Source organism: Epinephelus moara, chromosome 16 (assembly GCF_006386435.1).
Source record: "Epinephelus moara isolate mb chromosome 16, YSFRI_EMoa_1.0, whole genome shotgun sequence".
Classification (NCBI taxonomy): Eukaryota; Metazoa; Chordata; class Actinopteri; order Perciformes; family Serranidae; genus Epinephelus; species Epinephelus moara.
Window position 1 is genome coordinate 11923961 of NC_065521.1, and position 21624 is coordinate 11945584.

Here is a 21624-nt window from a genome sequence, read left to right on the forward strand (position 1 = left end):
TGTTTGAGGTGAATGCAACAAGGCAGCAAAACAATGAAACTGATAGAGCATTTCACCACAAACACAGGCTGTAGGGACATTTTCTTCACAGAGGAGAAGCAATCTCAAAGTAATGGGAACTACTGGTTTTTGAGGGCATATTTATTGGATCTGTGTCTGTCTGAATCTATGCTGAAAAGCAAGCAACTAGCACAAAATGTTGCGCAGATGATGTTTAATGAAATGTATGTCTTTCATCCACCATGCGTGGAATCAAATATTATTTTAAAACTGGCTTTGAATTTGAAAGCGCAGGGCTCCACCATGCTAACCGTGTCGAGTCCACATGGTCTACATGGTGGGGAATGGTCAGAAAAGAATTTTGCACAATAACGTGCTTTGATCCACCAAAGAAATGAACTGAAATGTGTATCATCTTAGTCCCATACTGAATCCTGAAGCGTCAGAACTGGCAATACATTCGGTGGAAAATTGCCACCAGAGAACTATGCCAGATTTTCTTTCAACTTGTAAACCATGACATTTTTCCACCGTGCCTTTAATCACAACAGCATGATCCCTTTCCTTTCATAACCCACTGACGCATTGAGAGCATCCTTAAGGCTCCGACACCATGTCATATTTAATGGATGAGCCGTCCAAGCACGGGATCAAGTGTTACCTGTACAAGACGTTTGCCTTGACAAGCGCAAACTGGACATGCTGTCTTTTCTCCCCAATGGGATTTTCTTCCTCAGCCCCCAGTAGAAAAAAAAAACAGCATGGAAGTGAAGCTTTTAACGCTGCTTGGCTGGAGGGAGATTACCTTACACACTGACATGGACTGGCAAGCATGCTTGCACACATATACACACACTCACTTAAAAAGACACCTGCACAAAGATTTGCAAAGCTTTCATTCATGCAGTTTTTCTAAAGAGATCTGAGGTGCCTGCAAAGGTATATCTAACAAGTCTGAAAGATGGGAGGTAGGTGCAACATTTCATAACACTAGGATATAGCATTTTCTATCATTGTATTTCTACAGTTTTACAGTATCAAGAACAATAAACAGTAAAACTGTTAAAATATAGTAAATATAGTTGGAGATAATCCACAGCAGCTATCACTGGTGAGCAGAGTATAAGAACAGGGCGGTGCAGCCAACCACTCCATATTAAGAAAGGCATTTATTTTTTATAATGTCCCCTGTCATCATCTCAGCTCAGCTGGAAGCTACTTTCTTGCTTGGACACACCAGCTGAGCAGACTTTGTAACACACACACACACACACACACACACACACACACACACACACACACACCAAGAGAGAGGGAGAGAGAGAGAGAGAGAGAGAGAGAGAGCGAATACACATTTAAAATCCCCACGATTTCTGCTACTCAAGTGAGAGAAAGGAACTTCCAAAGGTCATGCCTATTATCCCATTGGTGCAGCATAGTTGTTTTCATTAAAAGCGCATCTGTTATGTGGACACATGTAAATGGTCATTTAGTAATCTAGCCTTGGATGAGGGTAAAGCTTTTATTTTGATACCTTGAAGCCAACATTTTTTATTGCTTAGGATTATGGATAAAGTTTACCGGTGGCACTGTGATGGCTTGAACTCTCTATATGTACATGAGAATCTGTACTGTATTTCAGACTTCCATTTGAAATTTACACAGTTGTCGAAATAATACAATTTAAAGCTTGAATTTGTCTCAGTGCTGGAGCCCTTTTATAAAATGTAACCATTCAAGGGACAATCAGCACTTAGGGAATCAATGCAGTCCAGTGAATGTTAATCCCCACATAAAACTCCTGATCTTTATTGCTTCATTGGGATTGTTAAAAATGTAGGACGCTCAAAGAATTCTAGATGCTAGCCATCAACCAATGGGGTAAAGGAAGCCCTGAGGAGCAATACTGGGTCTTGGTGCTGTGGCAAGAGTTACAGGACATGTGACACCCTGAGACCTAGAAAAGCCTTTGGCCTTGAGCATTCAGGCAATGGCTATAAAACTAAGGAGAACATTTTCTGGGAATTATATACATTGAAACTTGAAGCATCAGGTCTGACATACACTCACTTGCCCAAGGGTGTAGGTTTTGTTTCAGCATTGGTCATGGGGGACTCATGAAATGGGAGTTGGGGGTCTTCTGCCAGAAGATGTGAGCATTAACACATAATTTTCTATATTCTGTTGACTTTTTATACACCAATGTGTGCCTTTTCTACATCAATTTATGGTGTAAATGTCTTTAATTTTGTCAAAACAAGAGTCCTCTGTCCCTTTCAAGTTTATATTGGTTGGGACAAATGCACAGTTCTAATAACTGAGGGGGATGTGTCCCTTGCATCCTCCCCAAAATCTACACCTATGCAATCGGCATTTTATTGGGTAGACCTAGCGTGAAAGTCTTGCACATTTTGCCAGCAATGAATCTTACTTTATGAAGCTTATACTGTTCATTTTCTGTGGAAAGGCATTGATTCAACTCTGTGGTCAGTTTGGAGGCTGTATTTGCGGTGTTGCTGAACTGTATCGTAATGTGCTGAGAGGTGCTGCCAATATTTTGCACAGCCCATTTATATACGTAGAATAAAGATAAGAATAGCTGACAGCCTAGTGTATATTAAATAGCCACCACCATTTCTGTTATTTATCTGTGTGCGCAGTTTGCCAGGTCTAAGCTGGAGTAAATGCTCTAATGCTAACGCTAATGTGGTTAGAAGCTAGAGAGGAAGTGTGGGAAACATTTTTGGTTCATGTGCAGGGCAAATGGCTTTCATTGGAATTAGTGAGCCACCAAGTTTGGACACCTCATTTATGATTTAATACATAAAAGAGGCAAAGTAATTAATAGAAAAAGGTCCAGCCTCAGAGGTAACATTTGTAGCTTTTAAGCTAGCTGCTTCCTAGCTTGTTTGACCATGGCAACTACGCTACCGAACTGCTTTCATTCTAAAATGAACAAGCCATCTATTTGACCCTAAATTATGAAGAAAACTAACTTTAATTAGGCATGTCAACATCACCTACTCGGACAAAGTAAGGGGGCCTATCTGTGTGTATGTGTAACAAAAAAAAAAAAAGCCAGAATGTCGAGATGTCGCTCTACATGTTCAAATGCTTGTCCCTGTTTATTTCAATGCAATAATGGGACACATAACATCAGAGTTGTGAAAGCTGCCTGTGGGAAAAGCTTTGCATTGGCATCCTGAAGATTACATTTGATCACATTTGTTGTTTTTGTAAAGTGATGCCTATCTGTCTTCAGGACATGTCCACATGATCCTTACTGTTGTTACTATTGTGTCTGTGCTCCTCGAGATCACCTGTCAATCAAACTGGGTCAGGGCCAGTTCGAATTTATTGTTGACAAGTTTTTGTTGGTGGTATACTTTTGTTTTCAGCCATGGTAGATAATGCTGTCCACACTGACTGCTGAGGGCTTCTTTCCATTCTTAAGAAATCGGATGTGTCAACTGTATCTTTTCTTGGGTACCTGGAGGATTTCTCCCAGGAAAGATCTCCGAGTACATAAGTATGCAGTTTGTACACTCGGTTCAGGGCCTTCACTTGATACCTTCCCTTTGACAGAGCCCTCAGCTCTGGTGTCAGCCTTTTGTCAGTCAGCTAAGCTCGAGGCTAGAGTGAGATTTTCTTATAGGAAAACATCGCAGAAGAGATCTGGTTACAAACCAGTGCTGGCATTCATGATTTTTTTCTATCCAGGTGGTGTTTGCTGTCAGTGTTTACAATCTGTATTTTGTGAGTTATTTGAACAACAGTATCAATATTATTTACTTTGTGGCTATTAGTATTACCTGGTACATGGCTGGGAAACACAGCTGATGCATTTAAACCACAGAGAGATCGTTGTTTGGTCACACACAACCTCAGTCTCTTGGGGGTTTGTTTTTGTCATCCTATCAGACACCCTCCCTCTCTCTTGTACACATCTGACACAGTTCGATTGAATTTCACCTCTTGTCACTCTGCTCGCATGGCTTCGCCTCCGAGCCACATGCTGACACTCGCATGCACAAACACACAGACAGACAGACACACACACACACACACACACACACACACATACACACAGCGCGAGGTGCGAAGTGATGCCAGAGCAGTGGGCCAGTCATGACACGGCCTTCATGCTAGCACCTGGCTGCGTGTGTGTGCGAGACACCTAATGCCTACACCTCTCAGACACACACGCATGCTGTCAGGAATACAGATGCATTCATGGATAGCCTCTCACACACACACACACACACTTCCTTTTCCCCTGGTACGAAAGAGAGTGAGCTCAGGTAGCTGTCAGGCGCTCTCCCACAGGGAACAGTGGACAAGTCAAAAACAGCCTCCTCGCCTGTCACTCCGCATGCGCACACACACACACAAACACACACACACACACACACGCATTCACACACTGTGCTTCAGTGTGAGGAGAGAGACAGAATGAGATGCCTTGGGCAGATGCTGGACCAGTTGTCCATGCTGCACACAAAGAGTTTTATGTATATACAGTGTGTGTGTGTGTGTGTGTCTAACACACTGTCGGTCTCTCTATCCAGTACCGCAAAAGCCACCTGCCAGCGAGTCCAAGTGGACATGCCGCCTTGCATTTAGTCTTGGCCTGGGAGCCACTGATAAGAAATAGCTCTGTGTGTGCACGTGTGTGTGAGTGTGTGACATGTATATCCTCAGCAGTGACACTGGCTGTTCACCCCCTCCAAACAAGAGGACTTTTTTAAAAGTGGATTTTTATGTGCTTTCGTCCATTGATTTCCAATCAGGTTGGCTACCTGTGAGAGCTTGCCATCTTTTTTAACGCCCCCCAGTGCTGAGGCAAGGACATCACGCCAGCTGGCTGCCCAACAGCCTTCAAAGTGGGCACAGAGCCACAGCAGCTGTAGCTGCCACAACACGGGTGAATTACTCTCTAAGTTGATGTTATGTACACACAACACGAGCACACGCACACAGGTACTCCCTGTTTGCTCTGCGCGTTCAGCAGCCTCTGACAGATTTTGTAGTTTGCTGTTTTCTCGCCTGATCAAAGCTGAGGAGTCAGTGGGAAGTATGGGATCAAAGTCTTAAGAGTTGTTGTTGCATGACTTGTGTAGCCTTGAAGTGTTTGGCTAACCTTGGTTTGTCTTCGTGTTGCCGTCCCTGCGTGTTTTCCTGGACGGTGCATCATTGATGTTTCAAAGACTGCAGCCTCTTTAGAGGATGAAAAAAAGAATCTGTCCACAAGACTGCATATCAGCCTGCTGTCTGTAGATTGATTTTAATGTTGATGCAAACTTTTTAAAATCTTTGACATTAAAGCTTTCCCAAATTCCGCAATAGTCTCAGCACGCCCAGCAACACACTGTGCTTGCTCTGCATGAGTGGACAGATTCTCCCGGAATGAATTGAGAGCATCTGTTTGCTTTACGCCAGGATCACATTTAATCCCTGATGCATTTGTGCTGCTGAACTGTGTAGAGTTCTGCACAAAGACCCCAATGGCTGACGCATATTGAGACGAATGTGTTCAGACGTGCCAGGCTTTCTTTGCATTCAGTCATGAAAACTTTTCTAGAAGAAGAGAGGGAAAGCTAAACAGTGGATTGTGCAGGTTTGTGGTCAGACAGCCTTGGGTGTCTGTAACTGACCTTAAAATTGTGACAGAAAGCAATATGCTTATATGATTAGATGTTCTTTTACCAATCCTAACACCTCCACCTTTTTTCCTCCTGTCTGACAGGCTGCAGAGGGATGTTGTGTGGCTTCGGCGCTGTATGCGAGCGTGACCAGACTGACCCGGCCAAGGCTGAGTGTGTTTGCAAGAGAGTGGACTGTCCGTCCTTGGTGGCGCCTGTGTGCGGCTCAGATTCGTCCACCTACTCCAACGAGTGCGAGCTGGAGAAAGCTCAGTGCAACACACAGAGACGCATCAAGGTTCTACGCAAGGGGCCCTGCTGTAAGTAACACCACCTATCTAACAGCCAACCAACCACTTTTAGAGAAACTGGCAGCAGATATATATCAATTTAACAACTCACCTAATTTCATTTTCAAAAGGAAAATGATTTGAGAAAATTCCATGGCCAAAGTTGCTAATGTAACTTCTTCACAGTAGAAGCATCCTGCTGCTGGTTCGCCAGTGGGAAGCTTGTAATGTGAAGCAGGACCAGCAGGAAAGTTTCAGTTTGAATCAGCAGTAACTCAACATAGCTTCAATAGGCCTGAAAGCAAGTCAGCAGTCAGTTAAAAAAAGAAAGGCAGTATGTGAAATTATAGATCGGAACACAGGAGTGAAACTAAACTCCAGACCACAGAGATTCAGGTAGAAACTGCAAAATCACTGAAAGCTGAACACAGAGAGACTTTAAAAGATGCTTTCTCTCTAGTATCCAGCACAGACAGACATGAGTTTAGTTGCTGAGAGCACAGCTGAGAAGAGTGTTACATGTCGACCCTGGCTGGCCATACCAAGCAGGACTACCTGCTGTGAGGCAGTAGTGGAAATTATGTGATCACGATGGGCTGCCATGATATCAGATTTTTACCACACAATTATTATGGTCAAAATAGGTAACAATAATGATAAAATCATAATATCTCGAGAGAAAAAAAACTGTCAGTGCTTTTTGTTTCTTTTTTGTCCAATGAATTAAAGTCCAAATACAAGGTTAGGAAGGTGTAAAAAGAGTTTGTAATCATAACTGTACAAAATTGTACAAACAGAGCAATTACATCTAATGGATAGCAAAAAGGCAACCAGATGGCATTGGGGGATGGAGATATTATAATATTTTATGTGCATTATTAACATGATAATAATATTCAGGTTGAGATCAATACAGCCATATCAAAACATCTATAATCATGATATCACTTCTATTTAATGTTTTAAGATTATGAATATGAGACTTAACTTGTCGAGCTTGAAAGAAAAGTTAGTGGATTTAAAGTTTGACATTTGATTACTTATATGCTCACACATTTGAAGACAATGGAGGTCAAGCAGGTTCGACTGTTCATCTGCAGTTCTGTATTTATGTGATCATCACACTTCAAAAACAAATTGATTTCATTCTTTGAAGACGTCTGCGTGCTTTCTGAATTGTTACCCTCAGTATATACAGAGTTTGAACATTTTGAGAGATCAAATTTTTACCTTTGATCCAGAAAAAGATCAATCGCAGGAAGTTCACTGAATCTACAGTATATCAGAAAGCAATCTGACCTGAGACTGACTCTCTCCATTAAACTGCTGTGAGTTGAATTTCGATGCAGTGAAGTGTAGGTGAATAAACTGCTCAAAACATGGTGAATGTGGAGGTTTGAAATAATTGATAGGGGATTTGAGATGTTTTGATCTTTGGGACGGAAAACTAGCATGGCTTCTTCCTCAAACGCAAAGCTGCAAGTCTCTGAATGACAATAAATTGCTCGTTATTGTCAAGTAAACGGATTTCTATTACACCCTGTCCTAATATAACGGGCTTTGCCTTCCTATCTTTATCCCCCAATATTAAAACACGTCCCCATTATGTCCACTCTATTGTCTTTCCAATGTGGCTACGCTCCCAGTGCTTAAGTGCCACCTGCACCCTCACAAACAAAAAGTGTGCCATTCACTGCTCCCACTGGTAGCCATCCAGTGTGTGTTTTATCCCTTAGCCCCTGGTGGGTGCCTATACTCCTGCTGTACCTCTCATTGCTCCTCTTTAGCAAAGCCCGTCAAGATCCAGGGCTCTGAGGGGAGCAGCGGATTCCTGCCAGAGCTGCAACATTTCAGCAGCCTCAATAATAACTATAGTGTTTTGTCAGCGGCGTGCCTGCCCGCCAGAGTGGGCCCACTGCTAATTCCAGGGGTCTGATTACAGTGCCAGCTTGGACCTGGCACTAATAACAAGCTTGGTGACTGCTCACCATTGGCAGAAAGGAAATAAAGAGATATAAAGGACAGAGAGAAGACAGGAGGGAACAGAGAGTACAGGGAAGAAGCATCTGGAGAGGGAGGGAGAGAATAGTGTTGAAAGAGGAATGAGATATGAAACATTTAGTGAAAGAGGGGGATGCAAGAGCAAGCAAGTGAGTGATTGAGTGAGTGAACAGGTGAGCAGAATACAGTGGAGATTAAATCCAGGGAGAGAAAGTAATGCTGTGCTGCAGTGATGGTTTATGGAGGGTTAAGGCCATCCGAAGCACCATAATTACCAGTGGCAACAACAGCAGGCAGTCACTAGGAAAAAGTGAAACATAATAATAATGATGATACTAATGATAGTATTGCTGATAATAACTACATGCTCACCACCAGAACAGAGACTTTGGCTTTTATAACGTCACATCCGGAACAGGAAGGCAAAAGCTTTTTTTTCTTTCCTCCGTTGCCTGCTTTTCAAATGGCACAATATAATTGATGCTAATGGAAAGGCAATTTTTATGTCAACTTTTTCATGTAACCATTGAAACCAACTGCTTTCCAAAGAACATAGAGCTTTCTGTGAGTGCAACTTGGAGACAAGTGTGTATATTTAAGCAACATCACAGGAGAGGGAGTGATGTTATACTCGTATATCGTCACGGCTGTGATTTGGTCATAGGCACGAGGCCGCAGGCCAAGTGTCGAAGACAATCACAGCCGTGACGATATACGAGTATAACATCACGAGCTCGAGTGTGATATTGCTTTTATACAACAGTTCAACAGTTAAATAAGCAAGGCTGATTAAGAAATGTTAAAAAATGAGGACAAAATAGATCATTTAAGCATTTTATTTGTCTTCCACCAACAAAAATAGTTCCCTCAGGACTCCGCTGTCACCGTTGCTATGTAACGCAGACATGGTGCGCCAGGCATTACTCTTTATACACATTTATCTGCACATTTCCATTAATTGTGCAGCCGGTGAAATAAGTCTCTGGTGACTGCATGGTGGACTGTGGCTTCACAGGCACAGCCGACTCTGCCTTCTGATCTGACAGTATGTTGCTCCATCGTTTTCTGCTCTCCATGGATGGCTTCTAGTAGCTTTTTAACAAGCTCTCAGACCTGCAAGACAAAAGGTATATTTTAGGGCCCGACTCCTAATTAGAAGTCTAACTTTACACATAGGCTACGTTAAAACAACATCATACCTGTGCCCACTCACTGTCATGATCTCCCTAGCTTCAAGACCCGCATCTGACAGCTTCTGTATGTCAGTCACCCTGAGGCTGTGATTGGTGTAGATAGTTGTTGTCCCCGCCTCTTTACACATCTTCGGCAGCATCTGTGCGAGTGAGATTATTCCCAGCGGAGCTTTAGTGTACCAGATATTGTCTGTGTGAGCTGCTGTCATCCTGGGCTTCAGATAAAGGACATTTGCATCTGGTGGAAGTTTGTTTAAATACTTTTCCAGGGATGCAACGCAACTACTGACCTAACTGACACTAACCGTCAGTTTTGATTTGATCAGCTGTGAGGCGGAGTGATACATACACAGTGAAATAACCGTGATGTTGTACTCCAATATCGTCACGGTTTTACTGTCTCTCGACCAAACAGATTGCAGAGCCGGATCTAACTGTTGTATAAATCATCTATATTATAGTTCTTTTAAAGGTCCAGTGTGAAGGATGTAGGGATATGTATTGGCAGAAATGGAATATAATATTCATAACTATGTTTTTATTATTGTTTACACTTGAAACTAAGAATCATGTTTCCGTTACCTTAGAATAAACCGTTTAGATCTACATACAGAGCCAGTCATCTTTCACAGAGTCCGCTATGTTGGTTCTACAGTGGCCCTTAACGGACAAACCAACCATTAGGTCAAGATAGGACCATTCACATTTTTGCATCGGTAACCAAAGTTCTCCTACACGCTTGGTAAACAGAATGAGTTTCAGTTAGTTGCAACCTGCAACCTCATCACTAGATGCCACCAAATCCTGAACACTAGACCATTAAGTTAGAAGTTCAGTGGAAAAGATTTGATCTCCAATTAGTGAGAGGTGTCCATCACGGTGGCTTTGCTATCTTATGTACTAGTACTGGAAAATGTCAAACAGTGAAGAAGTGCATAATAAAACTGTCTTTGAAAAATTTGTTTAACATGAAAGTATGGTAAAGCTTGTTCACCAACCTGTTGTGTTTCTCACTTTTTCAGCCCTGTTTAGTTTTAACAAAGCAGTGAAAAATCTTAAAATGATGATTTGTGATGTAATCAATATACACGTGTTTAAAATAACTGGTGGTTATGATTGAAATAGACCCCCAGCCCCCTATTTCTGTATTACAGTTCCATTATGACAAAAAATATCAGATAATTAATTCTAAATAATTTATGCAGCAATATCCTCAAACCCACAGCCATAAAGTAATTTGGAATAAAGTCTCGCAGATGACCTGGCTAGGGTTAGTGCTAGCTTGGCTACCCTTGTCAGTCACATGACTCTAACCTTAAGAGTCTGCCACATGATCGCCACTTTAATGGTGGCCATTTTGACCCTGCAGTCTAAATAGTTCACATTCTGTTGCAGCCCATGTAGATGTAGGCATTTCTTTTTTCGTAGTTGGCTTTTTTTATTTATTTTTTTCTTTCCCTGGGAAGGCCTCAGATCTCTTTTATTACCTTTGGGTGAAAATGGTAACAGCTCTAAAAAGGGTGGTAAGTGTAATTCACACTTTGCTGTGGCAGAGCACACTCAGCTCGTTTCAGAACTTTATTCACAAAGGTGAAAGACATTCTTTTTATTGGTGGATCTGTCCACAGCTCACAGACACAATCTCGACTCCATGTGTTGAATAAGCTGCCAGGTACAGATGCTGATGATGGCCTTAAAGGTATACTATTCAGGATTTTACTTGAAACAGTGTACAGACTCATATAAAAGTAATGTCTCTCAATCATCACTATGACCCATGAGAAGTGTGTTTATCAACAGAGGCCCTGCCCTCTGCTTGTATTAACTCATTTTGATCTTATTCTGCTATGGTCGGGACATCCATCTATCTATCTATCTATCTATCTATCTATCTATCTATCTATCTATCTATATATAGATATATATATATATATATATATATATATATATATATATATCTGAATATATGTGTGAAGATATACATAGATATATGAATTTAAATATAGCGTGGTAAAACACCAAGTGGACAAAGCTCGTTCCAAACAGAGAGTGAATCTGGGGGTGGCTTTCAGTTTTGCTGGTGTGTACTGAAGGAGAGGATAGGAATGAAGTGACCCAGAGTTATTCTGTTTTCTGTTAGACAGGTAGGTGACAGCGGTCAGTGTAGTTAGCTTCCTAAAGTATCAGCTTTTCATCACAACAAATTAACTTTTCTACAGTAGTATAGTCACTTGCAGTGTACATGTTAGCAGTGCAGAATAAATTCCATTCCATGTAAGAAATACAGTGGGGTGCAAGGTTCAGCCAAGTTGTAAGCTGTGGTTTAGGGTTCATCAGAAGGTGCTTACATGGCTGATTTTAAGGATATTTGCGTTTGTTCTTTGAATGTTCATACAGGTAGTGTAGATTAAGGTGAAAGTACAAGGGTGCAGGATGGTATTTGTGCACGTAAGCCAGGGTGTGTTTGTATGTGTGTGTGTGTGTGTGTGTGTGTGTGTGTGTGAAAGAGAGAGAGGGTGCTGGGAGGTCAGGGTAAGCCGAGTGACAGGTTCTCATTCTCTTTCTGCCTCCAATAAATTCAGCTGGTACAGAGGGTCTGGACAGGTCACTCTGGCTAAGATTATGGAGTTGTCAGGGCTGATGGAGGAAGAGAGAGGCAAAGATGGGAAGGAGGAAGAGTGGGAGACAGCGCAAGAGGAGAGAGAGCTGAGGGAATGAGAGAGCTTTTAACTTTAAGAATAGTGTGGGCGGTTGGATTGGTGCTTTTGTGCGAAGCCTCGTTTGACTCATTCGATTTGAATGGTGGGTTTTCATTGGGGTAAGTGAATTGGCTACCGTTCTGAGAAGCCGTCATGTCCAATTCAAATCAACTCAGGAGTCTTATCTGGCACTCAGGAGTGCAGCCACAAAAGAAGTTTTTTCTCACAGATTATCCCCCTTTTTAAAGGGACTGGAGTTATATGGAGCGTGCTGTTAGCACTAAATACAAGTCTGAGGCTTGGGGTATTTTTTTGCAAACAGGAGGGAAGCATCAACCAGCAGGTCCCTGACAACTGTAGGATGCTGACACCGCTACATTTCCTAATGTTAGAATTTTTGTGCTTACTTAAAGCAAGACTGTGAAACTCTTAGAAGAGGAAATAGCACACTCTTGTTCCTACAAATGAAAAGTTGCATTCTCTCACAATAAAAGGCACCCTCGCTAACTTCAGCACACGTGGGGGTTTGACTACTGCAGTACAGCAATACTCACTCTGGTATGGCCAGTAGCTTATGGTGGTTAATGTTTAACTAAACTTCAGATCATTATTGGTGTGTAACTGATATTACTGAGTATGTTGACTGACTTTATGAGTCTTCTCTACATGTGCTATCAGTACATGTACACTACATCTTTGCATTTGATCAGTATACTCTAACAACGTTTTTGTGATTATGTGACTATAAGATGTGTTCAGATAAAGGGGAGGAAGTAAGAAATCCATATACCACGTGAATTGGAAATAGAGGAATGTATTACGTAAAAGGGTTGGATGAACCTGCAGGCAGCAGGTATTGTCAAAAAGATGAAACTCATGTTGGATATGATCCATACAAAATGAAGAAAAGTGTTTTTTCCCACAACTTGATCAATTTGCCCAGTGTGGATGCGATGATGGTCATTACAAATTACCTCATCCTCTGGACCTCCTACTAACTTTACACAGCAAATCAGATGAAAGCATAGAAGAGTCTAGAGGACTAGAACTATTTTGTGTGCAGTTTGATCCATGATCCTGGAGCCTTTGTTATTGTAAATTCTAGTTTCATACAACTTGGGTCTTATTTTCACTGTTTTGGCCATTGTTCCCGTTGAGAAACACCACTGTATTTACAAAGTTAGACTCACAAGTCAGTCTTCAGACGCTTTCCTTAACTAAAGACTGATGTCTTTTCCCTGATTTTGTGTTTAGATGGGCGGATACAATTTCAGAGTTTAAAAAAACTCCCTACGTTACAGAACCAATAGTAAATCTGCAGGGCGGTCCTTTGGTGGCTCGCTGAACTCTTGAGCTCGTAAACATAGTCCGACTGCGTTGAAAGTTTTAAACAAAGTCACTGTAAGTCCTTCATTTCCACAATCTTGTGGACTGAGCACACGTTTGATAAAACGGAATTAAATCTCACGGCATCCATTTTCAAGCTCTCTGTGTGTTTGTTTCCTTGCGGACGAGAAAAGGGGGAGTGGGGAGTGCACATTTCCGGGAGGGCGTGTCCTTTTCAAAAATACAAGAGGCGTTGCTTTGTTGCCGGCCATTTTCTCTGGTGTGTTAAACACACTTTAGAAAGGAGTGTCCCCAGACTATCAGAAGGCGGAGATCTCTGATTGTCTGGTGGTGAGACTATTACAAAGTTAATTGTTGAGATTTGGGATTGGAAATTTTGCCAAAAAAAGTTGAAGGGGGAAGTCACAGATCAGCCTAACTTGTTTGGAAGAGAAAAGGAAGATAAACACTAAAATAAGGACCCAAACTGTCAGTTGCAAACATCCATCCCAGTTTACAGACCAACTTCCTGGCACAACTTTGTCCCACTTTATTCACCATACAGTTTTTTTTTTTCCCCCCAGCTTTGAACGATTTTTATTAACATATTGGGTAAGCTCACTATCTACAAATAAAGTGGCATGTTTACAACCTGGACTTTGTTATACACGGTTGTAGCAATGTCACCGTGGTCTCAGTCCTCCCCTACTGACAGATGCCCATATATTCCCTCTGTTCTGACTGCACAGTTCAGCTCAGCTCAGTTTGGCATAACAGTGTAAAAATCCCCCTTAAACACATTCATTTAGTACCTCACTCATAATGTTGAACTGGCTATTACAACATTTAAGTGCCAAGGTAACGGTGTAAGTCCCCTCCTGAGGGCAGGACAAAACGACCCACATGTCGTTGAGGCGTGGGCACTTAGTTGCCCCCAGTGCTCCGCTCTGATATTCACATAACCTAGCCCTTAATGGTTCAGACCAGCTCCGCGCCAGCTTCCTCATTATCTTCCTTTTGTTCTAGATGGATGATTTAAGATGGGCGGGGTTACATCTCTAGCGGTCAAGCGGGCAGGCGGTGAGCAGATAATAGCCTCTGATATTATCAAAATTAAAAGGAGAAGCCGCGTTTAAATTGGCCCAGCAGGAGTCCCTGACAACACAAGACAAGACGAGTAGAGAAAAGTGGTCAGTTAAGAAAAGAAAGAACTCGGAGGCAGACAGACAGAGAAACAGCCAGCAGAAGCACTTTCTGGTTCAGAGAGACAAGAGACGGGTGTGTATGTGTGTGTGCGTATCAGTGTGTGAATGGGCATGCACACGCTGCAATCGGCTGGGGAACGTGCACCATGTTGGCTCTCCTAATATTGAACTTGGAGCAGAGTGGTAAATACACTCCCTCTCCCAGAGAGAGCCACAGAAGTGCTGCAGAACTCATCTTGTGTGGCCACTCTAGTGGAACATGGACTTTTCATTCTTTTTTTACTTTTTTCTTCGTGAAGAAGTGCAACAAGTATTGCAACAAAAAAGTGGAGTGTGCGGCGAGGTGACTGGGGTTCGAGAGAGTGATCAATGAGGATTGATTTTGTGTGTGTGTGCACATTCAGTGTGTATGTTCTCGAGAGTTAGCCATAAGCACGGCCGGCCTCCTCCTACTCTATCAGTCCTCTCTCTCTCTCTCTCTCTCTCTCTCTCTCTCTCTCTCTCTCTCTCTCTCTCTCTCTCTCTGTGCTTTAGAGAGGGCTTTATCTCTCCAGCACCGACACACTCTTGTGTCCTCGCAGTGAAAGGAGAAAGGCATCAGTACTCCACACCTGCTGCACTGTCTGCTCTAACATACTGCAGGCAGTCAGACCCAATACAAGGAAGACGTGAACCTCTCCATCTTAAACATAAAGTATGTGATGCAGCCTAGTGTACAGATAGAAGTCAGAGCTCTTCAGTGATTTGATGCAGTTGCATTCATTTTCTGTACTTATTACCTCAAAAGGCTCAAGCCTGTCTCATATACAACCATCTCGCATTCACAAATACATTTCGTAGCAACAATAATGCAGGCCAGATAACACTTTCTGTCAACCTAATGAGAAAATATTTATATTAAACATATCTGCAAAATGCTCACTGTATTTGGATGCTTTTCCTCTAGTATCCACTCCTGGCAGCTAAAGCATAATTAACATGTTTTTGGTTATGTTTTGAAAACTCAGAGCACCTGGTTAATATTTGGAAAGATTAGGATTGTGAAAGCCTGGTCTCTGGTGTCAAAGTAAATCTAATCAAGGCAACAATTACAACAATTTCCCTCTTATGTATTCGCCTAGGCACATTAGTCCTTTTCTGTGAGTCCTCTGTTTAGACATAGTTGCAGATATACAGAATTAAATGACACTGCATATCTGTGTGTTGTGTATGTCATATGTGCAAAGGTGTTTTTGCAGAACATGCTGTACTGTATTGCTGTATAGAATGTGTTATTCGCATATGAAACTGACAGTTAGATTTAGGTGGTGGTAAATTAAAGAAAACCTGAATAAATGAATAACGAATTTTGACGCTTCCATACATGACATGAGGGTTCAGAATGTTTTGATGAGTAAATTATCTGAATCATGCGCCATCCCTTTCACAGTCACAGGATTTCTACCCAATATAACACCTATGGGAGATTTTGGAGTAGCATGTTAGACAGCTCTCTCCACTACCATTATAGAAGCACAAAATCAGCATTGGAAGAATGGTGTTAAACTCTTACGTAGGTCGAGTCCCACACATTTAAACTGTTTTCTTATATTAACTCAGGAGAAGCCGGAGAATCAGGTTCGGACATTGTCAGGAGTTTCTAATTTCATTGTGTTAGAAGCATTTTCATCTACTGAAAATACTCTACTTTGGTTTAGGCGTGGGTTGGCACCTGGGGAGAGCGTGCAGGAGGCAGGACATGATGTGGATTACACCACGCACCTGTAGCCAGTTCCTAATTTGGTCATAAACACAGTCTCTTGCTGCTCCTTTAATTTGTCTGACGATATTGGTTTCGGCCCATACCGACAGAAGTTCTTGAATCCTGTAATCTTGTCAGTTAGACATTTCTTTTGTTGTGTAAATAACCCTCCTTTCACCCTCAGATGTTTGTTTTCTTCCGGGTTTGAGTTAGCCTTATGACAGAAAGGTCATCAACATGCCCACTTGCTTGCTGTGAATTGTCTGCACAATTACCTGCTCTATTCACATGTGGGCTCAATTGGAAATTACACAGACTTTGTAACAGGGAGCTGGCAGGATAAAGTCTGTTTAATGTCCAATCCAACCGATTTGGACATTCGCGTTCTCACTAACAACTCCTCTGGGTAATGTCTAGATAATTTCGGGTTTGCAGCTCATGTGAAAGGGGTATCTATGACAAGGAGCATCGAATGTACTCATGGTTCAGCAGCACCTTACTGAGACTGAGATTAAGTTGTTTTTTCCTCTAATTTTCCACCAATCTGAAGGCTTTTTCCCAGAGAAGCTAAAGCCGTCTCTGGCCTGAGCTTGCTACCCCAGCCATGCTTTTTGTCTTTTGTTTGGTGCTGGTGTGGCTGGTTGTTAAGGTGTCTGGGCTGGGCTGGGTAAAGCCCTGATTTATCCCCTTGCAGGGCCCAAAGCTGGCGGGGAGGGAAGGTTTCAGAAAATCTCCTGCGAGCAAAAGCCTCATTCTGCAGCAGAGCTGGAGAGTCAGGAGATGAAAGCCAACCTGCTTTATTCCTCCTTTACCCCCACATGCCCCCTTCCACTTCCTCTTCTTCCTCTACTTCTCGTATTGCTCGTGCTCTGTTGATCTCTTTTGTTACCCCAGTGACATGCCTGGTTGCCCCAGGTGACAGTGGACCGGTGGTAATAGCTGTAGATGGTGGAGATGACTTTTGGCTTTGCCAGAGCAGATAACATTGTTCTGCACAGTCGGACTGACGATTAGTCATCTCTGCCTCTACACCTCCTTTTCTCTTTTTTTTGCTTTCATTCTTTTTTCTTATTTCATTCCTTCTACCCTCCCTTCCTTCCTCACTCCTCTCCAGTCATCCTCCCTTCCCTCTTTTTCCTTTTCTCTTTTTGGTTGGTTTTATCCCTCACTTTCCCCCTTCCTTCCTCCCACTCCCTCCTCCTCTTTCTCTCCAACTCCCTGGTTCTTTCCCCCCGTCATCTCTCTCATTTTAACCCTTATTTCCTGCTTCCTTTTTCCTTCTTCTTCACTTTGAGTCCATTCTTCTTCATGTCTCTCTCGTTTCATCTCTCCTTTGCTCGCTGTTAGACCGGCCAAAAATAACTCTGTCACGCTCTCACCGCTTCTTACTTCTGCCTCTCTCCTTCACTTTCTCTCAGTCCCTTCCTTCTCCTCCACTTGCCTCTTTCTCTTTCTGGCTGATACTCTCATCAGTAGTAACATACACACTCTCGCTTACACACACACACACACACACACACACAGAGTAATCATATTCCTCCGTCGTGATTGCTGAACCCATTAATGTGCACGCACGCGCACACACAAACATACACAAACACACACACACATAGGGCGAGAGGTCATTGTAAATAACTCGGTTTTCGTGCTTTCATTTCCCTGGGGCATTGACTCTTGCTTGGTATTCATAACCATAACATGCAGAACCTGACAGACTGACTGTGTGTGTGCATGTGTGTGTGTACTGATACTGTATTCATACCCCTATGCGTGTACACGCATGCACACAGGCGTACTTACTGTAATACACATACTCTCGGCATTTTGTTTACAGATAGATTGAAAAATATACATTCTTGCTATCGTCCTTCACCACACACACACACACACACACACACACACACACAAACACACACACACAGAGATGATAATGGGTTTTGCTGGAATCCTCTATCCATCTTTACTCGCTGTTCCACTCGTCTGCATCCACTGATACTTGTAAGACAAATCCTGTCTTCTTCATCTCTCTCTCTCTCTCCATCCAGCGTTCACCTCTCTAAAACCTGCAGGCAAAACACCGATTATCTGCACGCACACTCACTCACGATATCCACACACATACACCTGCTAATGCCATACAAGGGGTTGTGTTTTGAGACTTTTTAATGTATTTATGCATTTGGCTTCTCCTGAATAATACATTGTTATTTGTTATTTTCCCTGCGTATACTTGGGGAGACATGGAAAGGAGTGAAAATAATAAAAGCAGAGCGGTGTTGAAAATATGAGGATAACTACCAGCTCAGCAGACAATAGTGGATATTTTATTTTATTTGTGAGGAACAAGAATGGTGACAACTGTCAGGAGCCGGATTTCTAAAGGATATCTATTTGTGTGTGTCTGTATTGGCTTGGTTTCTATGGTATGTGTGTATACAAATGTGTGTGTGTGTGTGTGTGTGTGTGTTTGAAAGAGAGAGAGAGAGAGAGAGTGTGTGTGTGGTGCTGTCACACAATATATGTCCTCATATAAACCAAACTTTCGTTCTCTCAATTCTGTTCCAGTCAGTGACTTTATGAAGAGACAGAAAGAGACAAAAGAACAGCTTGTCTTAACAGCAAACAAAAAGTTATTTGTGTTGAGTTTATTAATCATTTTGTTCTATAGTTTGTACAGCTGAACATGATCAGAAGTATCTACAATGATGTTTAACAGTTCAGAAATATATCAATATTTCATCCCATATGTATGTGTTCTTCACTTCACTTTTAAACTCAGCACTTTAAGATGCACACACACAACCGCTCCAGCCCTGCTGCCTCTTTAAGGACCCTCCATCGACTGCACTTACTCCCCAGAGTAATGCTGTGTTCACATTGTGGCAGTAGAGGGCAAATTAGATGGTCCGTGCTTTCAATAGGAGACTGATTGTAAATTCCACTACTGCTGATTTAAAATGAGCAAACAGATGTTAAACTTTCAGAACTTTCTACTGCCGTCGAGATTTTAGCGGTATGGATATAGTCGTTTGTGTGTGAATGTAAATCACCTCACATTGTCTTGTCTCAAAGCCAAGATGAAGCAGTGCAGCGGTTATTGATCCAGGTCGTCAGGACCCAGAGTCCTGCTGGTGTTCAGGTTAGCGATATAATGAGACACTGTTCACACCTGGGGTGGAATGTGAATGTGGTTAACTGAGTGGGAGGAGAGGAAGTCAGCAGCCTTTTGTCCTCAGGACTGAGAAGTGCCTAAGAAGAATATATGTGGAGTATTAAAAAACTAAAGAACTTGCAACATACTTTAGTCTAATATCCGATAACTTGCTGACAAAAAGCTCAGGAAGTGACCATGTCTTTTTATGTAAGATATTTTTTTATGTGCAGTTGATATCAGTGCTAATCCCAGTTGGTTGCAGTAGGAAATGTTTGGTTTGCATAAGCTGTAACTTACTAGAGCTCTAATATAAGGTGGTCAAGATGGTTTGAATGGACTGCATATTCATGTGTGTAGCTTATGCATTTGTGTTTTTTTTAAATAATGTGCTTGTGTTTTATAAATTTGTGAAGTGTTATGGATATTCAGTTCACCTGAACCATCTCGGCCACCGGATCTGCAAGACATCCATAAATTTACCTTGAGAGTAATGAGATAAAGTTATGCACAGTAAAGATAATAATGAACAAATGCATGTAGCATTTTGTGTAAATCCCATGAGTGTGCGTGGGCAATTTGAGTGGCATGCGGCCATGGTGGACTCATCCAGAATGAATAAAAAATTCTAATATCAAGAGGTAATTACAGAGCAAAAGATATTTTGGTATTGCAGAAAAATGCTGGCCATAAAGAGTATAGATAAAGAACACAGTTTGATTCAGTGAAAATCTTAAGGATTAAAACTTAATTCTTTAATATGGGCAACTACAATATCACTTTTAAAAATATAATGATTTGTTTCCTTCAAAAATCCTTCCAGTTATCCGATAAAGCCTGTAACTTAAAAGTTTTTAAAGTGGCAGCATTGCATTGCCCAAAAGTGATGTGCTTTTCCACCCAGGAGCTAACAGTCTTCTCTGCCTTTTGTTTGTCGCAGTAGAGCATGCCCATTTTTGAACACTTCCTCTCTGTGGTGTGTCCCGACACATTATCCTGTTTATAGTGGAATTACACAAGCAAGATGCCATTAAAATGCTGTTAGTCAGTGGATGGAATAGGTCAGTTTTATAGTGTTGATCAAAATCACTTGACTCTGGGATGCTGACTGCATGACTAATATTCTCTGGCAACCATGTGAATGCTACTTTGTTTATCGTTTACTCCAATCACATTAACTTCATTGTAACTTTGTGAGAATTGTGAGGACAGGCCAATAAACTGTACCTTCATTTCTCCCTTAAATGTGTTTGTTTTCTCACTCCTAGATGCAACACTTTTCTTCACAATTAAAAGAGACACACACACACACACACACAATATGCCTGCCTGCAGCCATAATGCCTGCCAGAAAAGGAAGAGAATCAATCCAAGTTATTTCCATCAACTATTTGCTCTGAATAAATGTCAGTACTCCCTGCTCCTCCCGCAGCTTTGGTCTGTCTTTCTCAGAGAGGCTTATCAAAATAGCTTAAATTAAATTGCTGTCATGTTAAACAGGGTCCTATATTGCAGGGCTGAAATGGGCACGCTGATTTCGGGGTCTATCTGATTGCAAATAAGAGAGAAAGAGAGAAGTTGATAAACAGAATGTTTGTCTTTTTTTACACAAGTTTTAAATTATAACCCACTGAATCTTTGTTATTTTTTTTTTTCAATTAAGTCTCAATCTTTGGTGCCAAGCACTCATTACCGTGGTATTTCTGCAATTGCTTACAAGAGATAATTTCTTGTTTTCTGTGTTGATGAGGTTTCCATAGCTGTTGCTGCAGTTTTTAAAGTTTATTCAGAGAACTCATTGGTAACATAGTCTTGAGTCAGCACGCTAGTCACAGTGTCTTTAAGCTTATCATGCATTCATGAGGAGTGTGTGTTGATACCGTATGTGTTCATACAGATGTGCATGCTTGTGTTGAACACCTACTGTAACTGACTTTTTAGCAGCTCCGAACAGCATATTGCACCCAGCGGCCATCACTCATTAGCAAATGTTGATGGCAAAGGCCAAGTATGATTAGCCAACGCTTCGCTGCACATCAGTGCTGATTTTGGCTCCCCACCACCACCAGCTCCCGTTAATCAGGAGCTAATGAAAGGAAACTTGTGGCATATGCACCACTTAGTCCAAATGAGTCCACGTACCTCTTTCTAGGGTCAGGATGACATTCTGAATGCATCTCTCTGTGATGTAAGTTCATTGATTTCTGACATGAGCATCTTTCTGTTTTCATTTTGTCGTCAGTTTGTGGACACAAAGGTGTTTTTGCACATTGGATTTATTCGGCTTTTAAACTATTATTCACACTAAAGTCACTTCTCCAGTTTGTTGCTCTCGGTAAAGTTTTAGTTATAAAAACATTTCATCAGTGAACCATA

General features: G+C 41.8%; 1 protein-coding gene across 2 annotated transcripts in view; it reads left to right on the plus strand.

The window, feature by feature from the left end:
* Nucleotides 1–21624, plus strand: part of agrn (agrin) — a 304408-nt gene that overhangs the window by 174141 nt on the left and 108643 nt on the right. For both annotated transcript variants that reach the window (XM_050066361.1, XM_050066362.1), the window contains one exon: nt 5747–5962. In XM_050066361.1, the coding sequence (XP_049922318.1) occupies nt 5747–5962 (216 nt within the window). The remainder of the gene's footprint in view (nt 1–5746; nt 5963–21624) is intronic.